Here is a 27,123-nt window from a genome sequence, read left to right as displayed (position 1 = left end):
AGTTCAGATTGTTGTATGGAGCATTGCATTTATTTGTAGATGTGACTTTTTCAGATAAATCAGTGTGACAAACAAGCTAAACTTAAATAGTTTTGGCCTTTTTTTAAAATAAAATAAATACTGCAAAACAAACTCTTTATTTAAGTTCGAAATAAAATACATGAAAGTTTTATGATATTTTTATAAAATTATTTATTAAAAAAAAAAATTTTTTCATTTTTTCAAAATGCGTTTATTTTTTTGGCAAGCGCTTTTTAAATATATAAGTAAACTTTCAGATTAATGCTTATTATTAATTATGATTACTATCATTTTTATTTCTTATTTTTATTTTCTTACATTATTTTTTATGAAAAGTTTTATGTTTTAGAGTTTTACAGTTTTATTAAAAACACATTATTTATTGTTTATTGGATTTTTATTTTTAAATTGTTTTTCATTATCTCTTTTAGATGTTGGTCAAAATTTTATAGAATATCGATCGCCACACCCACCAAGAATAATATTGGATAAGTTAGAGACAGTTGGATACAAAGTAGTTTCTTGTGCAGGTTGTGGTCAAACTGTAATATGGACTTTACACAAGGATTGATTTTAAATGGGTTTATAAAACATGATATAATTCAATTCTTTAAGAATTATGTTTTTTTGTGTTAAAACAAATTTTTGATTGTTTTTCTATTTTTGTACAAATTTTTTTATGCACTTAAAGTCATATTTTACATAAATAACTTATAGTCATATTTTACATACATAATTTTTAAAAGTTTTTTTGGTAATAGGATTTTATGAATATTTTTATATTAATTTGATTATCATATTAATTTTCAATTTTGAACATGATAATTGGATGCATATATAAAAAATATTAAAAAATGTAGTATATTTTTTTAAAATAATTTTAAATGATTTTTAAATTTATAATATAATAATTATATATAAATAATTATATAATTAGTAAATATTATATAATATATAAATTAAATTGTTAAAGAATAAAATATAAAAGTTTTTTATTTTTTATTTTTTTGATAATTTTATTTGATTTTTATTGTATTAGATTTATACAGTTTCATTTGAGTGGTAAATTGTAGTTTTTATATTTGTTTTAAAACTGACTTATATCATATTTTGGTGTAAAATTCAGTTTATCTCTTACATATTAAGAATTTGTTTTTTAGAAGCTAGAAACACTAAAAGTAGTTTTTAAAAAATAAAATAGTTAGAATGTAAGGACAATGGCTTCTTGTTCTTTTTTCAGGGATGCTCGAGTTTCTTTACTACATTACTCTAAGTTTTTACAAGGAAAAAATTATTTTAAAATAAATAAAATAAGATGTATTAGTGATCAATGTTTTCACCACATTTATTTTCAATTTCCTCCATCTCATTTGAAATATCAAAGCAGATATCTATCATTTGATCGGAAATTCAATCAGAATAGATTTTTATATACTGGGCATGCAAATTTTGTTGAAAATGAAGGACAGTACAAAGAAAAAGACACAACGAAAAGTGATACAGAAATAAAAAACATTTCTAGATATCAAAAGTTTAAAAGTATTGTGAAATCATTTGGACTTGGTTGTTCAGCTTTACTAACTGATGTTAAAATAGCTTTACAAATTCGTCGCAAACTAGGACTTCACAAGTATCAAGAAAATTTATCTGCTATTTCACGAGATGAGCTTTTACACATGAGGCAAGTAAGTATTTATTTGAAATAATAAAATAAATAGTGTTGTTTATGTCATTGCAGTCCAATAAGTTTCTATTACCAATATTTATAAATAGCCGTTTAGTTATCATCAAGTACTTTTCAAATATTGAGAAAAAAACATAAGCTTTATGAGAATAAAGACCACAAAATAGGTTGTAAATTTTTTTTTCGAAAAGTGTGAATTTTTTGCAATAAAAAACATGTAAGTATAATAGTTAAAGTTTATTTATTTATTTATTTTTATACTGTTATTTAGGTGCCCCAAGAAGACCTAACGGTCTTGTCACAGAGCACCGCGGATGTGCATTTAACCAGAAAGTTCACGCCTCCTTCCTTACCGTGATGCGAAAATATGTCCAAGACTCGTTTCAAACCTATATCTCTTGCTTATAAAGCAAGCGCTCTAACCACTGCGCCACGGCCCCGCCATTATTTCTAATGATATAGGTACAAAAGTTTCAGATATCTCCACTCATTTTCTATCACAGGCATGTTTTTCAAGGGTGCCAAATAGTGACACAAATAATCAAAAAGAAAGCATTTTATACAATTGCACATGCCAATAATGCTCTCTTTTTTGTGTGCGCAAGTTATAAATTGCAAACAGAGATTGTTTTTTAAAAATTTTTTTAAATTATTAGTTATAATTTTTGTACATATACATTTAAATAAGGCGTAAATTTATTTTTGTTGAAAAAAATTTTTTAATTATAAAATTTATAAGGTTTTTAGAATTTATAAATTTTTATTTATTGGATTTTATTCATTGGTTAGATAAATAAGATTAACGCAGGATTATAAAGGTGGATTTCCACAGAGCAAATTAATTTGTGCCAAGCAAATCGTTTCGTCAATAATTTGTTGAGTCAAAATTTTAAACTTCCACCAGCAAAACTGTTGGTGCGCTTTTTGAAAAACATATTGATTAGGAAAAAGTTGTTGTTGGTTCAAAGCAGAATAGTTTTTTTAAAAGATGTTGCAAATGAAACGAGAAAAAGGAAAAAATAAAAAACGATTTTGGGTATGTAAAATTTATGCTGAATGACTACAGAAAGGAGAGTTTTATTTATTAGTACAAGGTTTATATTTGCAAGACCAAGAATTTTTTTAAAGTACTTTGCTATGTCTCCATGTAGTTCCTACCATTGTGAAACAAAAAACTGTTATGAGAGATCCTGTTAGTCAAAGTGAGAGGTTGGCTGTAACATTTAGATTCCTTGTAACAGGAGATGCTCAGTGTACTATTGCTGCAAGTTACAGAATTAATGCTTCTACTATCAGTAAAATTATTAATGAAATATGTGCTGCTATATGGTCGTCATTGAAAGAACTTATACTGGTTCATCAAAAAAAAGGAAAAAAGAAAAAAGTCAAGAATGGAAATCAATTGCAAAAGAACTTTTAAAAATATGGAATTTCCTGATGATAATTTGCTGCATCAACAAAGGATGTAAATTTAAACATTTACATTGTTTGTTGATGCAGCCACTTAGACATATTCATTTTTTAAAACCTTGACAAATACCAACTGAATCTAATCTAACTAACTCTTGCAAAGTCTTTTCTTCTTTGAGAACATCTACGACAGTTAACTTATAATATTTGGTAGATTAAATACTATTACATTCCAAAAAAGAGTATAAAATTCCATGTTTCAGGCCTTGTTAAGAAGCGTTACGCAGCTCGCATTTTGCTTGCGAAAAGGCGAATCGTCTATGCGTTCAGCAGTTTTGGGCTACGCAAAAACTAATATCTTTTGGAATATTTAAATTATCTTTTAATGTCGTTTACATGACGTTTATTCAGAAGAAATAAAGTCGTAAGTAAAAGCATTTAACCGCAATTGTAAACTAATAGATTTTTTGTTAAAGAAACAGTTTGTTAAATAATTTTTTTGTTGTTGTTAATAATTAGTTAAAAAAACAAAGTGTTTTAAGTTTTATCTTAAGGAATTAAATATATAAATTTCTTTTAAATATAAAAATTATTTTTTGTCATACTAGTTTAAAAAATGCACAAATTATTTTGATATTTTATCAATATTTTGTATATTGTTAATTCAATAACGTAAAGTTTTAATGATGTTCGTTTAATTTATGAAAGAAAATTATGTTCACGAATATGTTATCGTAACTGATAAATAACAAAACAAAGCTCTTTATTGATTAAAAACATTACTAAAAAGAGTTCACAAAATAAATAAGAAAAAATTAATTAACAGTTAATAAAATAACCAAAAACCAACTGTAAAATTATAAGAAAATAAATGAATATTATTTTACATTTAATGAAAAAAATATTTTTTTCCAAATAAAATTTAGTTCAAATTTGAAAAAAATAATGAAAATGATTTTTCAAATAGGAACATAGATTTTATTTGTAACTTTTGTTATAGTGAGAAAAAAAAACTCTATGAATTTTAACGCGTTAATAAAATAACTTTAATTACAATGCGGTACTTGAAAAGACGCTAGTGACGCAATATAACTTCTAACAATAAAAAATATATTTGCTGAGTTAAGTTACTTAGAAATGCACTACGCGTTTTCGTTACGCAGCGAAATCTCGTAACAAGACCTGATGTTTTGTACCAACTTTGTATTTTCCACCTCTTTCTTCAATTATCGCCCCTATTAAAGCAGCTAAATCTCCACGTCCACAATCAAACTAGCTAATGCCAATAAGCATATTTTCACCTGTTTTCAGAAGATTTAACTGTTTATTTGATCTTTAAATCATTTTTTTTGCCTGAATACGCAAATTATGAGTAGCTAATTCTCTATTTTTATTTGCTGGGTGGATAGAAGCAGTAGTACTTGGCATTGAGTTGCTCTCAAGATCTGCATTATCAGAATAAACTACAACATTGTTACTAATACTACGTGTACTATTTATCTCACTTCCAAGGCTTTTCAAATCTTGATTAATTGTATTTAATACTGTTAGTTTGTTATTTATACTAGTAACAAATACTGGTATGTCATGATCTTGCAATATATTTTTTTTACAAGTCATTTTCTCTTGTAAAACAGCATCTTTACTTCTAACATTAAATACTGACACGTTGTGATTTTGTCCAGATTTATTAGTTTGTTCTCCCCCTTCCAAAAAATTTTTTTTAGCTTTTTCACAAACTCCATTGTTAATTTTCATTAAAAGTTTCTACAGGAATTAATGAAGATAATATTATTCTAGGTTTCTGACCAAACACAGCACTATATGGATCCATTTTAATAGCATTGTGATTAGTAGTATTCATTCCCCATTGAACAATGCGTAATCCAAAACTCTATTTAGTTGTTTTATTGTCTCTCATACATACAATCAATGGCTTTTTTAAAGTTGAGTTGCTTTGCTTAACTGAACCGTTGCGTATTATAGTCATAATATTATCTTCTGTTGCCATCATTTGTCCGTCTCATATTCCATATATATATATATATATATATATATATATATATATATATATATATATATATATATATATATATATATATATATATATATATATATATATAAATATATATATATATATATATTTATATATATATATATATATTTATATATATATATTTATATATATTGGGAGTTGTTTCATGATTGGAATAAAGCTTCTACAAAATTGGGTAGTTTTATCTTCAACATCTTCCATTGACTTTAACATTTTGTTACACTAATGATTGTGACAACTTTGACAATGATTCTTCATTCTGATTAGTGGTCCATTTCATCTTTTTTTGGATGATTTGGTATTGGTTTTTGATATTCAGTTAAAGTGAAGTTGCTGCTACAACTACTAGCACTTGGACTTAATGGTGAAAACTGCTTTGTGATTGAAATGATGAGGGGAAAACATTATCTGGAACAATATTTACATTAGATTCCATTGGTTTGTTTTCACTTTTTTCATGCAAAAATGATCAAAAAGTTTACATTTTGTTCGAGACAAGTATCTTGTTTGAATTCAGTTGGCTGAAAAGTATCGTTTTCAGTTCCTTCATTTTCAACTTGTTTGTTAACAACTTCTTTATCCGTGATTGAAGCTTGATATTAAAAAGCATTTAATAAAGCTGCTAAAAAATCTACATTGTTTATATTTCTATTTTTAAAACACTGCACAAATGTATCACTGTTGTCAGCCATTGTATATACGATGTGTTGTTATTCAACGCCTAAATTTGCAAAATTACTGAATTTTCATATTTCAAAGGTTTTAATCGGCTCTTTCTTCAAGCAAATAAATACAGTACAAAAAAAGTTGAAGTCAGTCCAGCTATTTTGCGAATCAAAAAAATGTTTTTGCGCATGCTCAGAAATTGTTGTGTTGAAGAAATTTGCTTCATGCGAAATAATTTGCTCTCTGGAAATCTGCCTTAAGAAATATCTACTTGTAACTTCACACAAGATAATATCAATTTAGTAATGTAATCCAATAAATAAAGTTTTCTTTTTTTTTTTTATGTGCAAAATTGAAAATTTTCAAATTTTTATTTAATTTGTTAAATAAAAAACCATAAAGATACAAAGAACTGAAATTAATAAAAGAATTTTTTAAACTATTGAATTCAGGCAACTTAATAAAATGTCTTGACCTACTTTTCATAGACACTGATTTTGTTAAATTATAAATTTGGTAACAATACTTTGTTTTCTTCAAAACAATACTTTGTTTTCTTCAAAAAAATGCTTTGTTTTGAAGAAAACAAAGTAAAGATACTGAAGATACCATGGGGACCAGGGGGTCTTTTCAAACATTTTTTTGGATGTAAAAAAAAAACAAAAACACAATTTAAAAAGAAAATGTAAAAGTTGACAAATATGATATGTTAAAACAGAAGAATGAACAATACTTTAAACAAATATTAATTAATTTTTGTTATGTAAAATTAGGTTTTTTTTTTGAAGTTTATTTAAATAAGTAATGAAAAGTTTAATATATAAGCATATATTTTCGTATACATTAAATGTTAATAATGTTTGAATATATTTATAATATTTAATAAATATTAAATTTATCATATTATGATTATATTCTTATGTATATAGATATTTTTTAATTTTAATTTCAAAATTTTAATCTGTATAAAATATAGTTATATATATAATTATTTTATACAGATTAAAATTTTTGCTAAAAATAATTTTTAAGAAAATGTACTACTGTTTTTATTATTTTTAGACAAGAAAAGATGTTGCTAAGACATTTCCAGTTGCTATGCTTTTTATGGTACCTTTCTTAGGCTATGCAGCACCCATTATTGCGTAAGTGAAATTTACATTAATTTAATTTTCTTTAATTTTAACAATTATATAAGACAATTTTAAAAAATGAAAACATCTACTTAAAGCCTTCCACATCTTAACTAAAATTATAAACACATGTGAACCAATTTGATTTTGAGTTTTTGTATATTGGAAGTCATGGTCTTTATTAATTGTTTTTTTTTTGACAAAGTATGCTTTGTAAAAGAAAAACATCTTGAGAATCCTAGAAAAATATTTAGTAACATGTTAAACTGAATAAAAATACCTTTTTTTTTTCATGATTATTATTGGACCATTTTATCGCCTCGTCTGTATTATGCCACTGGTTTGCAAATATGGCTTTTCTCACTATATTATTGATGTTTTCAAAATAAGTTTCTAAATTTTTAAAATTTAGAAATTTTTCTAAATTTTAGAATAATTTCTAAATTTTCAAAATTCTTTTTTTCAAATTTTTAAAATTTGTTAAATTTTTAAATTAAATTTTTCCTGTTTCCAATTTGGATGGATTGACCAATCAACACTTTGTGATATTGACAAAATCTACAGATAATTACAGGTAGCCACCCTCTGTATAATAGGGTTAATTTTAACTACCCTCCTAATATTATCAAATCCATACCAACCATGGTATGGATTTGATAATATTAGGAGGGTAGCAATATTTCATGCAACAAAGACATTTTTGACCAAGCCGCATCTTTTTATAATAATGCTTTGGCATCTAATGGTTATAAAGAAACTTTCTATTATAATCCAAATCGCAACAAAATCAAAATCTAGATCACGTAACATGGTTTAACCCTCCTTTTGCACCTAACCTAAGAACAAACGGCGCAAGAATTTTCTTAAGACTTGGTTAAAAAGCATTTTCCAAAATCGCGTAAATTTTATAAAATTTTTAACAAAAACAATTTAAAAGTAAACTACAACTGTTTTCTTAGCATCAAAAATGACGTCACTGCTTAAGATAAAAATTTTTTATCTAGTACTAACACCCCAACCAACCACCCATGCAACAGCTGACAAACTTCATAATGCTCTTTAAAAAAAAAATATCTCCAAAAAACCATAGTATAGAGCTGTAATGTAAAAGTCTTCACCACAAGATATCAGATTATATTGGACTAAGAGAATACTTTTAAAGACCATTGGTACAAATTGGTACAAACACAAAATCTCATTCCGATACAAAAGTTAAGGGAATTCAACAGAACTTCCCAAATTTATATGGGAAATTAAAAAAAGGAATATACAAATCCTATTATAACATGGAGATATTATTGATAGAACCCACCTGTTTAAACCTGGAGGAAAGTTATGCAACTTTTTGAAAATTATGCAATAAATTTTTTATTAACAACTTCAATGTCATCAAAGCGAACACTACATAGTATTTTTTTGTGGTTAAATTTTTGTTATTAAGATTTTTTGTAACATCTGATAATTGCCTAAGGCATGAAACTTGGAGTCATGTTTCTTTAATTACCAGGTGTTATTATTTAATTATCTTAAATGTCTAAAAATCTATAGCACAAACTATAGTAAAATAATGATATATAATAATGATATATAAATGTAAATAACAATGATATCATCAATTAATAAAAATCAAATAATAAGTTTAGAACTTTAATAAGTTTATTAACTTTTAGAAAGTGTATATTTAAAAAAAAAATTTTTTTTGATCTTGTCTGATCAATCTTTTTAACATTTGATATTATATTATTACATCAATATTATAAAAGTTAGGTTCTCCTAAAAAGGTCTCCAACTTCGTAACTTTAAAATTAGGTTTATTTAAAGACCAAAGTTAGACATTCAAATCACTGTTACTTAGCAACAGAAAATCGTGTTCCTGTTGCTAAAGTTGTTCAATATTTCTGTTGCAGAAAATTCTACAACTTTTTTCAATACTCTCAAAACTGTTTAACAAGTGCTTAACTGACTCTTGTTTTCTGAACTAAAAAATGACATTTGTGGTTTAAAAAAATGACATTTGGGGTTTTAAAAAATGACATTTGTGGTTTAAAAAAAACTGCAGATTGCTTAGACCTCTCTGTTGCCTAATATTCTTACAATTAATTAGCTAACTCTTTGAATATTTGATTAACAAACTTCTAATATCTCTTCTAGTATCAACAACTTACTCTCTGACAATCAACACAGATTTCAATCCTCTTGGCAACATTACTGACCTCACATAGAAATCGATGTACTATCTATTGCAAAGTATGCATCCGTTAAGGTTGCCTCTTTGTATAGTGCTTATTACTGATGTACCGATAGCACATTGGTAGCTGATGCCGTTAGATGGGAATAGGCCGATACCATTGCCGATACCGATGAATTAACTAGTTATTAAAATTTTGAAAATATAGGACCATACAACTTTAAATCGTGTAAATTTTTTCATGGAATCAGTACTAGTAAACAAATACTGAAACCCAAATCAGAGTCAAACCATTATTTTAAAAGATATTAGAAAAAATCAGTTAAAAAAATATACATTTTTTAGTTTTTTTTACAATGAAAAGAAAACTTTAAAAAAATGCAATTTTGGAGGAACGCTTTTCATTTCAATTTTAAAAAGAAAATAATACTAAGATAAGCAGTTTATGTAGAATTCTTTATTAATTTATTAGTAATTTAGATGTCTAAACAACAATCATATAGAAATATAGAAGGCTATACTTGAACACATAGATAACAATGCTTAAATAGGTTACTTTTAAGTATAACAATAAAACAACACAAAATAAATTATTCTAAAAACAACATTATGGTAATAAAAGTAAGTACATTCAGCTTTTAAATTATAGCTTTTAAACATCATGTTAAGAATAAACAAGTTTGCCTGTAAAGTCAAAATAAAAAATTTCTCAAAAAAAATTCTAAGTAATGCATAAAGTTTAGTTCATTTATTTAATTATTATCATAATGCATTATAAAAATATTAAAATGCCATCGGTTGGTAAATTAATAAAATACCATCGGTTTGATTCTTAATAATTTCAACTTACCGTTTGCAATACTTGCCAATCACGTTTGATCGACCAGAATTGATATTGGGAGATAAAAACATTATTTTTTTAAAAGTAGACAATCATTGATTGTTGATTGGTGATTATTTCCAGCACCATTTGTCATTATTTCCAGAATGAATGATGAATATATAATAATAATAATATAATAATAATAATAATAATATAATAATAAGATAATAATAATAATATAATAATAATAATATGATAATAATAATATAAAATAATATAATAATCAAAAACACTTCTAACATACATAAACTTCAAATTAAGTAATGTTAAAACATACTGAAACATTTATCAAGTTTTACAGTTTGATTTTCACTAGAAAATTGGATTGCATCAAGCTCTCTTTAATTTTGATCTATAACATTTATTTCCGTTAAAAAAAACATTATATAATTTTAAAAATTTCGTTCAACAACGTGCTAGCGTGGCCAAGCGGATAGCACACCGAGCTTCTGAACAAGAAAGCTGTGGTTCAAGTCTACCACTGGCGATTTTTTTTTTTTAAATTTTTTTGGATTATTTTAAAATACAAAATACTTTTGAAGTTTTATGGAAATTATATACAAACATATGTAATGATATTTTACACTTAAACAAACAAAAAGATTTTTTTTTAAAAAGTTCTAAAAACATCAAAACACTGGGAGAAAAAATTAGTTGCGTATATGTCATGATTGAGATACTTATGTTGTTAATGTGCTCAGGTAATTACTCACAACATAAAAAAATAACAATAAACTAGCTCTAAATATTGTTTATGAATTTTTTAAACTTCTGTCTTTTATTTGCAATGCTTCAATTGCTTATAACGTTTTGAAACAATATCATTGGATAATTTTTGTTAAAAGTGGAATGTAATTGGTTAATTCTAATTTATGATAATTACACAGAAATGTTTAATAGAAAATTACGTTACAACTAGGACCGTTCCTTGAGAAATGACGTAATTTAACTTTGTTCTTCTTCCAGCTATTACATCTCTTTGGGTAAAGCTAAAGTTTAACGCTCTAAAGTAATTTTATTCGTGTTTTGTTAGTGAAGAGTTTTTAAACATAAGAAATTTTAATTGAAATAATAAAAGAAAAAAAATTGCTGCCCAAGGTCTAAGTCAGTGTAGCAACACTTTCTTGTAGAAGCAGGCTATATGATAGTTGATGTGTCAACACTCCCTTGTAACAGAAGGTTATATCATAATGGATGTATAGCACTCCTTTGTTGCAGCAGGCTATTAGACAGTCAATGTATCTACTAAAGCCAATAAATATTCTATATGTTTATATTGAAAAGTCACCACTTTAAGCAAATCTCTACCACACGAAAGCACAACAAGTGATAAAATAAACTTATTTTATCGCTTTAGTTAGGGTAACATAAGTTATAAAATAAACTTATTTTATAACTTATGTTACCTGCTTCTGTCAATAGTCTCTTTTTTAATGTTTCTTTACTTTTAAATAGTTAAAAAGTATAGGATGCATAATACAGTAAATATTTCATATATATGTATAAATATATATATATATATATATATATATATGTATAAATATATATATATATATATATATATATATATATATATATATATATATATATATATATATATATATATATATATATATTAAAGGTTATAAATATATATTATGTAGCCACGATGCTGAGGTGCAGACTTTCACTTTCAATCTTGAAGGTAAAAAACTACATAAATATAAATCTCGTTTCGTCCAGAATTTTTCAAAAATTTCGGCAAATCTGGTTCCGACTGAAATTTCCAATCCAGTACACCCCTAGTAAAGACCCATATTTTACGGATTCAGAAAGCTAGGATATGTAAGGAAAAAGTATAAAAAAGTTTGGTTTGCAATAGACTTACAAAAACCTGTATTTTTAGAGGTCCGATCTCAGCTAGTATTATTTGATAAGCAAAAATACAGAGTGATAAAAAATAGAAATTATTTTTGATTGAGAAAATAAACGTTATTTGAGAATTTTGTTTTTCTGACTTAAAAGTCTGAAAAAATATTTAAACCTTTATGAATTTTTATGAGTGAATTGAATTTTTTTTGAATATATTGAATTTGAAATAATAATTAAAATTTCTTTTAAAGTCAAAAAAATTTGATATAATGATCATATGAATTTATGCAAAATAATTATTTACTTTTGTTTAAATTGTCTCAAAAGTTTGAAAATTAAAAATTAAATGTCAAAATGATTTAGTTTTTGATTTTAGTATTAAAGTTGTTTTAATAGAAAGTATAAATAATTTATAATCAAATAATAATGGCAGACAAAATACACCAGACAATTATTTCATTTAATAAGAAATTAATATCTGAATCATCCGCAAAGAGAAAAGAAAAACTTTTTTTTAAAAAAATATTTTTTTCATATTGTTTTGAACCACCCAAAACAAACAATATTTTTTTAACACTAGCTAAGAAAAAAAAACTTTTTTGCTTTAAAAAAAAAAACTTTTTTCTTAGCAGATTGGCAAAAATCTATCAATTGTTTAGGCAATTCAAAATAATATGTTAAAACAACTGTAGGAAGAAAATAAAAAGATTTATTGAGAGTTACCAGTAAAACATAAAATTTTACATTTTATTAAAAGATTATTCTTAAACAATAATTTTTTTTAAATCAGCGTTTTTTGTGGATTTTCAGTCTTTATAACAATATGGCTCTGTAAAGTATTGCACAAACTCAAAAGGTGTAATGCATAAAGTATTATGGTTACAATATTTAAGTGAAAAATACAAAAATTAAATTTTATCGTCTGGAAAAAAATTGGTTCTCTTTTTATCGATATTATTCATATCAGCAGATCAGTGTTGATTGGCAACAATTAACTAATTATATCCAGTGTTGTATTAATAAAGTATATAATATAGAAGATAGATGTAAAGTCCAGGAAAAAAAATGACAAAAAAGTTTTATTAGGATTCAAGATTATCAATTTTTAAGTTTCAAAACTGTTTTCAATAATAGTTTCTTTACAAAGTTTTAAAATAATAAATTTTAAAACTTTGCAATCAAAACTTCTTTTATTATATTACTGTCTCTTAGCATCGAAGTATCCTGACACATGGAGTACTCAAACTGTTCTGAACTGATGTCAAACAGTTTACTAGTCATTATCAGGAACCTTTCTTGTTGTTTTTGAGATGCATTTGGTTTCATTTTAAGTGTTTTCTGATTACAAACAGCTTTATATTGGTTGTAAATTTCCAGAAACTTGTTTATTATGCTTACTTGTGAAACAATATAGTTGTAAAAACAACATTAGGCCCAAATATATAGGATACACTGGAGCAAACACTATTATTCTGTCACAGCATTGCAAGGCCCATTAGTTCCTTTGGATTTCATAACTCCAGAAGTCTTTTGTGTTATCTACTAAAATTCAATCTTGTGTTACTTGTCATTCAATAAAGGCTCATCCTTTTACTGTGACTGTTCCTAAGTGCTCCAAAAATTCTTATTTGTCTAGTTTTTTTCCTTTAGCATTTGAACAGTTCTTTGGAATTTGCTCCCTTCATCTTGTTCTCTTGTCAAGAGTTTCGAACCAAAAGTTTAAGAACCAAATATTAAAATATTATTATGTAAACAAAATATATAATATAAAGTTATAAAAATTAATCTGCTTATGTTTTTTTGAACTTTTTAAACTTAACCAAAATTGAAAATATAAGATGTACTTATTAAGATATTTTTTATTTTTTTATTTTTTTTTTAATTTATAATATAAATTTTATTTATCAAGATTTTATTTATCATGTAGATACTTTTATCCGCGACAGCTTTTATCGCAACAGTTTTGGCATCCAGATCAAAAAGAAGAATTTCTACTTGAAGAATATGAGAAAAGAAGTCAGTACTATATACCACTTATTAAAGAAGTGGGTGTTATCAGTAAAGAAATCAATAATAAGCAGCTACTTCAGTTCTGCTTAGAAGTAAGGTTTTATTATTGTTTGCAAGTTTTAATAATAAGTTATTGGATTGTAGTTTTTACTTTTGTAATCAAATTTTAGAATTTAGTTCTTTGTTATTGTATAGAACTCTTTACACAAAAAAACAAATGATTATTTTTTGTTAAAAAAGATATTTATGTCATTAATTAGAATCAAATCATAGTTAACATTATTTATCATTAATTAACATTAAGACAAATATTTTTAGTACTATTCTTCACTGCTTAAAATGTTTTAAAGGAAACTTTGACTTTTAAATTTTTTTTACTTTTGAATTATGAAAAAATAAAATGGATGATGTTAAATTTAATATAGACATTTCATTGTATTTGCATAGTCAACAATATGTAAAAAAGATTTTAAGTTATTCAAACACACTCTCTACCTATAGTTGATTTATTACTCTTTATCAATCTACATTTTAAGTGTCCGTGGCCGCCAAATATTTGTTACTTTTTAAAAAAGTAAAAACTTTTTAGCACTTGCTTTTAATACAAGTAGGAATGATAGTCAAATATGTATTTTACATTAATGATGGCTTTAGGAGGTATCAGGTACCAAAGGTGTTTAAAATACTGGCTATAATTTATTAAATTCAATTTTTTATTGATTTTTTCCAAATAGTATTCAAAATCATGTTATCCATTGCCAAATACTTAACATGATGGGAACCATTTGCCAGGTACCCTGGTGTTATAGTATAAAAATGGAGTTTTATATGTGTTACTTAAGTAACTATTAGAAGATGTTTCCTCATTAGCATTGCGCTTCCTGCACCTTTAACCCTTAGCCAGACAAATATGTATGTTAGCAATATTGTTAGTTTGAGAATAAGCATTCCAATCTCTATTTAAGTTGATATTTATGCCACTTTAAATATATTTAAAGTGACATACATATTTAAATAAACACTCAAAAAAAATAAAATGATTTTCTATGCCAAATTTTATGCCATTTTCTATATATTATATAAAGACTAGCTGGAGTTACCCGGCGTTGCCCGGGCCAATATTTAAACTGGCTTACCTGATATCTGTACACAAAGATGGGCCCAAAAAATGGTCCCCCCTGACCCCGGGGTCAGGGGGCCCATTTTTGGGCCCCCTTGACCCCGGGGATCGGGTTCAAAACCCAGCTAAGAACCTTCTCCCCCTCGAGGACTACCCCCATGCCAAATTTCATCGAGATCGGTGGATTTCTATAGAGAACAAACAAACAAACACACACACAAACACACATTGCCCTTTATATATATTAAGAAGATTAAGATAAGATAAGAAGATAAGATAGCTGGAGTTACCCGGCGTTGCCCGGGCCAATATTTAAACTGGCTTGCCTGATATCTGTACACAAAAATGGTCCCCTCTGACCCCGGGGTCAGGGGGGCCCATTTTTGGGCCCCTTGACCCCGGGGGTCGGGTGCGGGGTCAAAAACCAGCTAAGAACCTTATCCTCCTCGAGGACTACCCCCATGCCAAATTTCATCGAGATCGGTCCGGCGGTTCGGATTTCTATAGAGAACAAACAAACACACACACATTGCCCTTTATATATATTAAGATTATAATTTTCTATATATTATAATGTAATTTCTTTACACAATCTGCTGTTGTCAATGAAAGTCAAACACACCTGCTGTCAAATTGAATAGTGTTGTATGTATATATGTATATGTATGTATATATGTACAGTATGTCAAAAAAGTCTATCACCCCCTGATGGTTTTTCAATAAAAACAAATTTTTATATGCTTAAATATAAATTTTTTTTGACCCAAATTTTTTTTTAAATATTGAATTTATATCAAAAATCATTTTTATTACAAGAAATTAATATTCTTATACTTAAAACAAAAATTATCCACTAAATTAGAAAAAGTGTCAGTCAAAAAAGTGTATCACCCCTTAAATAATTATTTTGCTAATATAAAGTTAATAGTCTATTTGTGCGGCTTTTGCCTTGATGACTGCAAGACATCTTATAGGCATTGAATTTACTAAGTTTTTAAGCCATTGTGTGTCAAATTTTTCCCACTCCTCAATAAGAATTGTCTTTAATTGCAACAAACTAGATGGTTTTTGATCAGCTTTCTTTTGAAAAAATAAAATGGATGATGTTAAATTTAATATAGACATTTCATTGTATTTGCATAGTCAACAATATGTAAAAAAAATTTTAAGTTATTCAAACACACTCTCTACCTATAGTTGATTTATTACTCTTTATCAATTTTGTTTTTATTGAAAAATCAATGGGTGACATACTGTATGTATGTTCATTTTTTGACATACTGTATGTATGTTTGTATGTATGTATGTATGTATGTATGTATGTATGTATGTATGTATGTATGTATGTATGTATGTATGTATGTATGTATGTATGTATGTATGTATGTATATATGTACCATATTTAATTAATAAATTACAGAATCCTATTTGCTATCCTATTTGCTTTGTTTAGTAATTTCTTGAATAAGGGGTTGTTGAAACTATGTTTCTGTTGTTTTTCCTGTTAAATTTTTATAGGGAATAGAGTTTTATTTTTTATATAAACTATCTGCTTGAGGAAGCATAATTTTCCTCAAGCAATTTATAAGATGTAAGTTGTGTTATAAAAATTAGCTGTTTTTGTTTGAAAAATGTTGTGAAAATTAGGTCATTTTTAAATCAACATTATACCTAATATTTTTTCACCTAAGTGTACTGCATTTGTGGTAGTGGTGTAGTGGAATAGCGCTCGCTTCATTAGCGAGAGGTTCCGAGTTCAATCCCCACCACGTCCCTGGTAGTACTGTGCTCAACTTGTTTCTCCGCGCAGCGGCCTTGTTTGTCAAGGTTCGTGTTTCGGAGTTAAAGAGTTGAGAGAGGGTTATAACCACAATTTAGTAGCCTCTTCGTCTGTAGTGGCCTTCTGGGCCTTGGAGAGGTGAATTAACAAAAAAAACAAAAAAAAATTTGGCAAGTGTTTACTATAATAAACCAATACAAGTTAAATTTTAAGTTCTTTCATCAGAATGGTGAAATATATTTATAAATTTTTCTTTTTGAAAGTTAAGTTTTCTCCTATCCAAGTGTATTTCCAAGTGTATTTCCAAGTGTATTTAGTCAATTTGAAAGCTTTTATTCTTTTTTTTTTTCATTGAGTACTTGATTGAAATAAATTTTCTGTTAATTTGAAAGTTGTTTGTTTTTTCTCCTCTCGTCTATTTTTTCTTTTGCGCATTCAATTTTTGATTTCTTTGAAGTAATTAGAAGAATTGATATGTAAATTTGAAATAAATACGAGGAACAAACAAATGACTAAAAGTTAAATAAACAGTTTTTTTGTTTAATTTATTCATTTTATTTAATGGTTTATTTTTATCATTATTATTCTATTATCTTTATTAGGTTTTAGATGGTAAGCATCCTGAAAATAAAGAGCTGCTACAGTTTCATGGTGTTTTCTCTCAGCATGAAGAGCTCTCGTTAAACAAAATGACACGGTATCACTTGGTATAACATTTTTAACATTTTTTGAAATAAAAAATTCTCATAATGCATTAAACACATAAATAATATAGTAAAGACATAAATAATATAGTAAACACATAAATAATGTAATAAACACATAAATAATGTAATAAATACATAGTATAGTAAAATAATAATAAACACTTAGGTACAAAAATATTTATTTTTTTAAATTAATTTATAATTGAGTGGAAAAATTGCATAATGATATAAGTATATTTTTTACCTATTTTTAAGAAATAGATTTGATGCTTTCAGTTACTATCAGGGAAAGTTTTTTTTTCAAAAACACATTTTTTTTTTCTTTTCTAATAGCCCTTATATCAGAGTTGTAATAGAGTTTAAAAAATACCCAGTGGATTTGTATAAAAAATTACCCAATGGATTAGTTATAAATAGTGACAACTTTTTAAGAAATATGTCAGTGGTGGAAAAGATATAATTATGTTAAACAAGGTTGTTATATGGTGGAAAAGTTATAATTATGTTAAACAAGGTTTTTATATGGTGGAAAAGTTACTCCATATTTAAGCTGTAGCAATAAGACTGTTCTTTTATTTTAAAAGTTTGAAGAGCGTTTTTCTAAAAGGGAGCTAATTCCAATTTTTCCAAAATAGATTTTTTTTCAAAATAGAAATTTGGCCAATTTTCTTACATTCCTCAAAATTTATTAATTTTTTTTTTTTTTTTTTTTGTTCTTTATTACAATATTTAATACAATATTTAATACAATATTTACAAATATATTAATAAGAAAAATTACATGCAAAGAAATCGTAAAAAAATAAATAAAGAATAGAGATAAAGAACGCAGATACTTAAAGAAGACCATACAGGTCTTGTCACCGAGAACCGCTGTTGAAGATCTTTGAACTTAATTTAGATTTTAGAAAAAACAAAAATAAATAAACACAAATTTTAAACTTTTCTTTAGTTATGGTCTTTTTGGCTTGAATTAAAATACCAATTCTTCTGAACCGCATGACTCAAGCGAAAACAATATCATAATGTTCTTGATAAACAAATACGTCTCGCATCTATACGATCACTGATTCTTGTTATTCAAATGTATCTTACAATTACACTAATCTTAATTGTTAATTAATTAATAAACGAAAATAATAAGAATATGATTGCATTAGTACATCCAAATGCACTTTAAGGTTGTCCAAAAGATTGTGTAGAAGAATTTATCAAATGTTGGTGCGTTTATGTTTATGTTTCCACTGACAAAAATGCTAAACCACGATCAAAGGATGGTTAACTTCCAAAAGTATCATACATACAATATTTGCAGATACAACCATTTACATACATCAATTTTTTATTTATTTATTTATTTTATTATGTTTTTATCTTTTTATATAATTTTTTTTATTTACAAAATTAAATTCAATATTAAAAGTATATACCATTCGTAATACAAATTGTTTACAAATATTACGAATTAAAATAAAAGTTAAAGTAAATAAGTAAATAATAAATGACTACTGAACAAATAATGTCAGTGCAACTTTTAACAAAATTCAAATAATGGTGTTTAAATATAGTTTCTCACATAAACTTTAAATCAATATTGTATAAATTTTAATTATTCCTAATTAAGTTAACTTGATTAATATAATTATTTAATTTAAGTCAATTTTAATTAAATAATTAGTATTTCAATAAATATCATTTTTTTTTATATTTGTTGAATAGGTGAAATTATGTCAGTGTTGGTTAATACCTACTGGTTGGTTTTTGCCTCGTTGGTATCTTGTTAATTCATTAAGAAAAAGAATTTCTCACTTGCATGAAGATGATACATTAATACTTCGAGATGGTATTGATGAGCTTACACCGAGTTGTATTGAGCATGTAAGTGTTAAATTTAAAGTTAATTTTCTAGCTGAATAAAAAATATTTATTATTTACATATATTTATTCATTTAAGTGGAAAACAATAAGTATATTTAAATTTTAAAATTTTAAGGCAATTAGCAGGAAATTTAAGACCCAAAGGTTACATGCAGTTAATTAAAAAAAGTTAAAAATTTTTTTTTCATTTTTACCAGAAGTTTTCAGAGGTAGTACATATAATTTTTTTTATTTTAGTATGGTTAGTGAAAAGTTATGGGTTTATAGACTTTATGTAAAGTTATTTTTTTTACAGGCAGTTCATGTTAGAGGTCTGGATGAACTTTCTTTATGCATTGATGCCCAGCGTCTATGGCTGACAGATTGGATTCAACTCTCATCAAATGTTGGAAGTAAATATTTTGTTGTTATTTATATTAATAGTAATTATTATTTTAGGATTAACAATATGAAATTTAATATGTATTTATATATTGAATATCTAATTCAATTCTAATCCTAATTATGTGAAATACTTGACATAAATTCTGGGTTATTTTTAAATACTTTAAATTATGCATTTTTTGGAGCATTTTTTGTTTTTATTTTTTTAACAAATATTTTAGTGAGGCAAAATCTTTTTATTTATAAGAAAAATAGTAAAATATCCACACAATATGTAAAGCACATGCCTGACCCCTACATTTTTGACTGTTTCCAACAAAGTTATTAAGCTCTGGCCGGTGGATGTATTTTGCCCTTCAAACTTAGCCTGAATTCAGTCTATGGACATCAAAATCTTAATTTAGGTCCACAAAGCAACAAAAAAAAAATTTTTTAATTTTATTAAAAGTTCAAAATAATGTTTATCTATACAAAGTTGCATCCTTTCGAGAAAATTTTTTAATGTTTTTTTCTTTAAGTATACTTTTTTAATTACCCTGGTTATATGGTTTTTCTGACAGTATCAAGCTTTCAGCCACCACGATTTTTTTTGATTAAGTGAACTAGCCAAAAATTGAATGGGGCTATGTTAATAATTAATTTCTTAACCAAACCAGAATCACAGTAATCCACCGCTTGCAATACTCTGACAAGTATTGCAAGTGGTGGATTACTGTGATTCTGGTTTGGTTAAGACAAACTGTTATGAATTAAGTAAAATGTATTGGAGTGTTACCATGGAGAAAATTTTTAAATTTAAATTTATTTTTAAAAATAGCTATTATAAAAAAATGGTAAAAACTACAATCATTTGCTAATATGTATGAAAAAAATTATTTAACTGTGTAGAGATAAAACCTTTTATGTTTAATGGAAAACTTTTATACATAAAGTACCATTTTTTGCATGATTCTGGTCTTAGTTGGTAAACATTATCAGCAGTCTAGTCTAAATTTTTTATGCTTGTCTGATTTGATTGCCAAATTACAATTTTTTGTGTGTGAATATTAACACGAAGAAAGTTGTAATTTTCCTCATGCTTGAAAGAAATGTATATGGATAGCAAAAAAATGTTCCACTTTCACTAATACACATACACATCATAAAACTTGAAAGTAATTAAATCCTCATGCTTGAAAGTAATTAAGTTATCATGCTTAAAAGTAATTAAAAATTAAAAATGAATGCAAAAAAAGTTCACTAATGCATATCACAAAACATGCATAAACTTCAAATTTTAAATTTCAACAAATGAAACACTACATTTTATGTTTTAGATATTGTAGTATTAAAAAAATTAATTTTTTGTACTTATAATATAAGTATATCTTCACCAATATCCTTACAATTACATTTTAAAAATTTCTCTCTATTATGAACATTTTTCTCAAACTTAACAAACCTTTTTATTGCCTTGTTTAGGTTTTTATGCTTTGTGTGTTTGCTTTAATGTAACATCAAGTTCTTCTGCTTATTGAGATACTACTTGTCATTTAATCTGATTATTTGATATTTTCGTCCAAGTGAAATCTCTCCAAAGCATTGACATAGTTACAAGTATAGTTTGTAGCTTTTTACTTTTAAAGTAAAAAGTTACAAATATTTGTGTAAAAAAGATCACAAAAGTTCAATTACCAATATTTGTAGGAATTAGAATTATTTATCTAATTGTTTTTACATTATTAATTAACTATGTTGTTATCAGTACTAATCAGTGGGTGTAATCGGCAACTAGGTTAACTAGATTTTATTTTTGTGTAACTAGATTTTATTTAATATATGTTTTCTTCATGGTTTCTCAATAGGTTTATGTTTATTTATTGTTGAATTTTTTTATTTATAAAATTTTTCTTTTAAATAAGTTTAAAAAACTTAAATAACTTTTTTTTAAATAAATAACCTTTTTGTGATACAAATGCAAAACATCTTCATATTAAAAATAAGGTGATATGTAGATATTTAATTGTTTCTTTGTCTTATTACAGCTTTATAAATTAAGTTTAATGAGCTTCTGTACTGACCTTAGTAATTTTTTTGGCTATTTATTTTTTTAACTTTTTTTTTTAATTTTTTTAATTTTTTAACTTTTATTTTTTTAATTTTGTTTCCACAAAATGAATTTAAATTTAAATTAGTTGTTTTTAATTCTCAGGAATTAATTAAAATTAAAAAGAGTTAATAATCATAGCAAAATAACTGAAAAGTTTTGTTTTTTGGTTACTTAGCTATGACTTTCAACCTTTGTGTTAACTAATTGTTTTTAAATTATTAATTAACTTTCTTATGGTTTCTGAGCTTTTATGTTTATTTATTGTTGAATTTTTTAATTTTTTTTTTTTAAATAAGCTTAAAAAACTTTTTTTTTTAAAGCAAAATCTGAGATTATTTTTAAAATAATCTCCTTATGATTTTGCTGATTTTTATACAGTTTTTAATATTTAGTAAAATATAAAATTTCTTAAAAATTTTAAGTCTCTAGCTCCGAGAAGATCCAGAAATATGACCATTTTACTTTTAGTAGATATTGGCCAGGCCCCTCTTGTTCCCTTCAGAATTGCAACGTTTATTTAAAGGTTTCAAGACACATAACTTCAAAAATATTTTATATTTGTACTTAAAAATTTGTACCTGACTATTTTCAGGAATGAGGAATCCAATAAAATGATTAGAAATGTTAAATTATTATTGTATTTGTCAATTTAAAAAATTTTAGGTAGTTTTTTATATACCTGATTTTAATGCACAAGAAACCCATGCGGCCTTAATGATATCAACAAAAAAATTATACATCTCATTCTAAATTTATTGATCTTTTAGAAAGTATATAAGTTTTGATCTGCAAGTATATGGATTTCCATATACAGATAACCGTTCATGGTCCCCACTTTTCTGTTGTAATATTGCAATATTTATAATATTTTCACTACCTTCCAGACTAGCTGGAGCTTTGCAATTTTTGGCATTTCTGTAATACCGATAAATTTGCATTTATTGGTTTTACAGAAATTTTTTGGTTGTTTCCAGGGCTAAAGACACCGGGGAGGGGTCATGCACCTCTCCCTGGTTTTTTTCACCACTTATTAAACAAACTGGAGCTCTGAAAACTTCAGCATTTGTGTAGCCCTGATAAAGGTGTGTTGAAATTGTTTTCCAGGACAGACAAACAGATGTTGCATGAGGCCAGGGCGCTGGGGGCCATGCCCCACTTTTAAAAAATATTTTTTTTGATTTTAACAAACAAAGATAATGATCTTTTTTAAAATATTTTAAGAAAGTTCATATGTTTATAAGAGTTTTGGTTTGCAAGTATACATATTAAAGACATAAATAATCTAAAATATTAAGTTTAACAGAGTTTTACATTATAATTTTAAATTTTTTGAATTGAAAGAAAGTTGATACTTTTTAATGCTAAAAGATTAACAGCAAGTTGTTTAATTAACCAACTTAAAATTTAATCTAACAGTTAAAAAAAAACATCCTGCTATAACATTACATCAATAAAAAAGAAAATTGTCACCTTTTAAATCACTATTTTAACTGATATTTAATTCTAAAATAATAACATCGAGTTATTATTAAATAAGAACTAATAACAGTAGGTTATTATTAAATAAGAACTTATAACAGTAACAAAAAAATATCCTGTCATTACACAATTATAGAAATCTATTACCTATTAATTTCATCATTAACATTTATAACATCTAAACAACAATTACAGTTAAACAATAAAAACAAAAAATTAATTTCTTTTATAATCAAAAAAATATAAAACAAATTAATCATTTTTTAGTTTTCCATTACCGTGGTGTTCATGTTGCTTTAATTATATTCATTACTATTGGTTTCTCATTTTTAATTTATTCTGAAATACGACTTAGGAGTTAGTTTTACAGTAAGAGTGATTTTGTGTGGTTTTAAAAAACTGTCAAATAATACTTGTCATAAACTAATTTATTGTAGAAAGAATGATTTAAAGAGATTTGATTGTTATAGAGAAAATCCCAGAGAAGAAATTTTAATCTGCCATCATTAAAAGATTTAAAAAGTAGAACATTTCCTGGAACTAGGAGCAACCATCAATTTAACCCAGAATCTACAGATACTATTTGCTTTAAATGAACAAGTGAAGATGTTAATATAACGAGCATTTTTTCTTTCAATGGTTTTTAAAGTTCTCAAACTAATCAGCTAACTAACATTAATACATTGAAATTTGGTAAGTTTATTCTGTGAGTTAAGACTTTATTGGATTGGTATGATAAGTTAAATTTATTGTATTATAATCTCTTTATGATGAGTTAAAATTTTTCATCTGTTAAAGAAGTTATGGCAACATTTACAAACCCGCACAACTGTTTTAACAAACTTTTCTGGCCATCTAAAGTAGATGAGCATTGGCTTTTAATTACCTACACATTAGGTATTATTGATGCACCTGTAGCAACAACTGACACAATTTTTTTGTATTTTATTTTGTAAATAATTAAATAAAACAGAACAAGTATAAACTGAAAAAAAATTTTTTCTTTCTGATTTTAACAAAATAAAAAAAAAGTTTTTTTATTTTGTTAAAATCAGGAAGAAAATTTTTTTTTTCAGAGAAAGTAACTTGGGATTCTTATATACAGAGGTGGACCCTCTAATAGTCTGCCCTGGAAACACCTTTAACACATGTTCATCAGAACTAAACAAATGTTGAAATTTTCAGAGCTCCAGTGTGTCTGGAAAATAGTGAAAAATCTATTGCAAGATTCTGCTAAATAAAATTGAGGCATTTAACCCAGTTTCCCCTCTCTGGTGTCTTGGGCCTTGGAAACAATGTTAGTATGCATGTTTATCAGCGCTTCTTAATTTCCAAAAGTTTCAGAGCTCTAGCTAGTCTAGAAGGTAGAGATAAATCAGTTGCAATATTTTGCTACAAAAAAAGTGGAGTCTGTGCCCTGTTCTCCATATATAGAAATCCATATACTTGCAGATAAAAATCCTAATGTTTGCTGAAAACTCGATGAATATAGAATGAGGTGAAAAACTTTTTTTATTGATATTATCAAAGCCACATGATTTTTTTAGGCATTAAAAACAGGTATATAAAAAAAAGCCTAAATTTATTTAAATAGATAAATACAGGTATTTAATAATAATTTTTTATATTTCTGATCCTTTTATTGGATTTGTCACCGCTGAAAATAGCCAGATACAAGTTTTTAAATAAAAAAGTCGAATATTTCTAAAGTTACTTGACTTGAAACCTCTAAATAAATTTTTCAATTCTGTGGGGACAAGAGGGGCCTATATCTGCTAAAAGTAAAATCGTCATATTTCTGGATCTTCTTGGAGCCAGAGGCTTAAATTATAAAGAGTTCTTATTTTACTAAGTTCTCTCAACTTTAAAAAATCAGCAAAATCTCAGATATATGGTGATATGGCCAGGGTCAATTGACATGGAATTACTCCTTATTGATTTTGATTTTTACTATAACAATTTTTGAGCTCCAAAAATCTTTTGGGAATTTTACTCAGCTTTTCACAGAGAAAAAAAAACTTCAGTATTTGGGTTCAAAAGCAACAGACTCCAATATCCCAGGACTTGTACTTTTGTCCCTATGGGGTTAGGAAGTTCTTTAACATTTTTGAAGATTTAAACTTAATCTTTTTTATTTAAAAGGTAAAAATGATGAGTATTTGCATGCATAAAATGGGTAATGTAAACTGAAAAATATTTTTATTATAAAATTCTTATATTTTTATATAGAGATAAAGACAAAGAGAATTATGAAGGAGTTTATAGATCGAAAAACTGTTGGTGTTGGTATGTCTTCTTATTTGTTTATTCAATGATCATACCACAATAAAATTTGCATAGTTGGTGACTTGTTTAGACTGAGGGGGATAAGTAGTATGAATGATATCTATTACTGCAAAAAATTAAAATAACAAATGAGGTCTACCGACAATAGTTTACCTAAAATAGTGTCATAAATATTGTTTTTGAATCCAGATTCAATTTTAAAAAGTTATGAAAAAAAAAAACAGTATTAAAATAAATCTTTCTTGTTATGTGAAAAAAGCAGCCTACTACTGCCTCCCATACTACTTTCACTTGATGCATTTCCATGCCTATGAATTTTTTAGTGTGATGTTATCAATAATGTTTTGTACTCACATAAATATGCACATATATATAAACATATTGATTATTTTTTTTAGTTATTTATATATTGCGGGCTTAGAGCCCGCGATATATATTTTGTAACATAATGACATAATAACAAAGTTGTAACTGACACTATATCAACGTTGTAACTGACATAATGGCAAAAATTGAGATTAGTGTTTAATCTTATATAGTCTTTGAAGCACTTGAATATGATTCCCAAAATACTCAGTGTGCCACATGGAGGATTAGGTTTTTTATTGTTTAAATTTAATCTTCTGATGAATTGGTTTGCTTAAAATTTGAAATTGAAAATTTTGGATTTTCATTGATTTATGCAAGACATCTCAACTTTCAAATCTTGTTTTTTTCAATTCAGAAAACTGTCAGCTACAACCTTTTTGCACTAAGCCTGTGATATAAAAACCTATATTCTATATTTTGTTTAATAATTTTTTAGGTGACCATGTGACATTTCTGGCACATTGTGCTGTATTTAAAGCAGCAAATTTTGAATCTGCTATAATGAAAAAACACAAGCTTGAGACAGCTGTAATTAAGGAAGATAAGCTTGAACACAAGTTTGATAATGTAATTACTGATGTAAATAAAAATTTGTAAAACATTTTTATTATTATAATAGAAACAAAATCTTTTTTTTGTTTTTGTTGTTATTGACATTTTTTTGTTATTGCCAGGTTTTTTTTTACTGCATTTACCTCCCCGGCTGTGGGCACCACTATAGCTTAAAAGTTTTTTTTTTCAATTGTCCATTTTTTTAAATTGTTCTTACAACCTTATCTTAACCTTTAAAACATACTTTAAAACATGAGCATTGACAAGGGTGTCTAACAAAGGTGTATTAATATCTTAAGGGTGTTTAACATGGGTGATGCATGAAGTTACAAGTTGAGTGGAGTGCCAGGGATGTCATGAGAACTCAAAATTATTGTTATTTTGATGTTGTTGTTTTTGATAATGTTGTTGATGTTGTTGCTGTTTTATTGTTGTTGATATTTTGTTGTTGTTGTTGTTGTTGTTGTTGCTGAGATTTTTTGTATTAAATATCTTTGCTAGAAATATAGTAAACAATTTTTTCTTTAGCAACTTGTATTAACACTTAATGTATATAAACAAAAACATCCTTTTTTT

General features: G+C 26.0%; 1 protein-coding gene across 1 annotated transcript; it reads left to right on the top strand.

The window, feature by feature from the left end:
- Positions 1-1,151: 1,151 nt before the first annotated feature.
- Positions 1,152-26,631, top strand: LOC100199731 (LETM1 domain-containing protein 1). Its single transcript, XM_065795889.1, has 8 exons — positions 1,152-1,706; positions 6,900-6,982; positions 13,820-13,994; positions 17,406-17,510; positions 19,230-19,388; positions 19,684-19,780; positions 25,570-25,626; positions 26,432-26,631. The coding sequence occupies exons 1-8, from the start codon at positions 1,239-1,241 to the stop codon at positions 26,590-26,592; spliced, it is 1,305 nt and encodes a 434-aa protein (XP_065651961.1). The 5' UTR covers positions 1,152-1,238; the 3' UTR covers positions 26,593-26,631.
- Positions 26,632-27,123: the final 492 nt, after the last annotated feature.

Source organism: Hydra vulgaris, chromosome 04, assembly GCF_038396675.1.
Source record: "Hydra vulgaris chromosome 04, alternate assembly HydraT2T_AEP".
NCBI classification, from domain to species: Eukaryota; Metazoa; Cnidaria; class Hydrozoa; order Anthoathecata; family Hydridae; genus Hydra; species Hydra vulgaris.
Note: the sequence above shows the minus strand (reverse complement) of the source record. Positions and strands in the feature narration are given on the sequence as shown.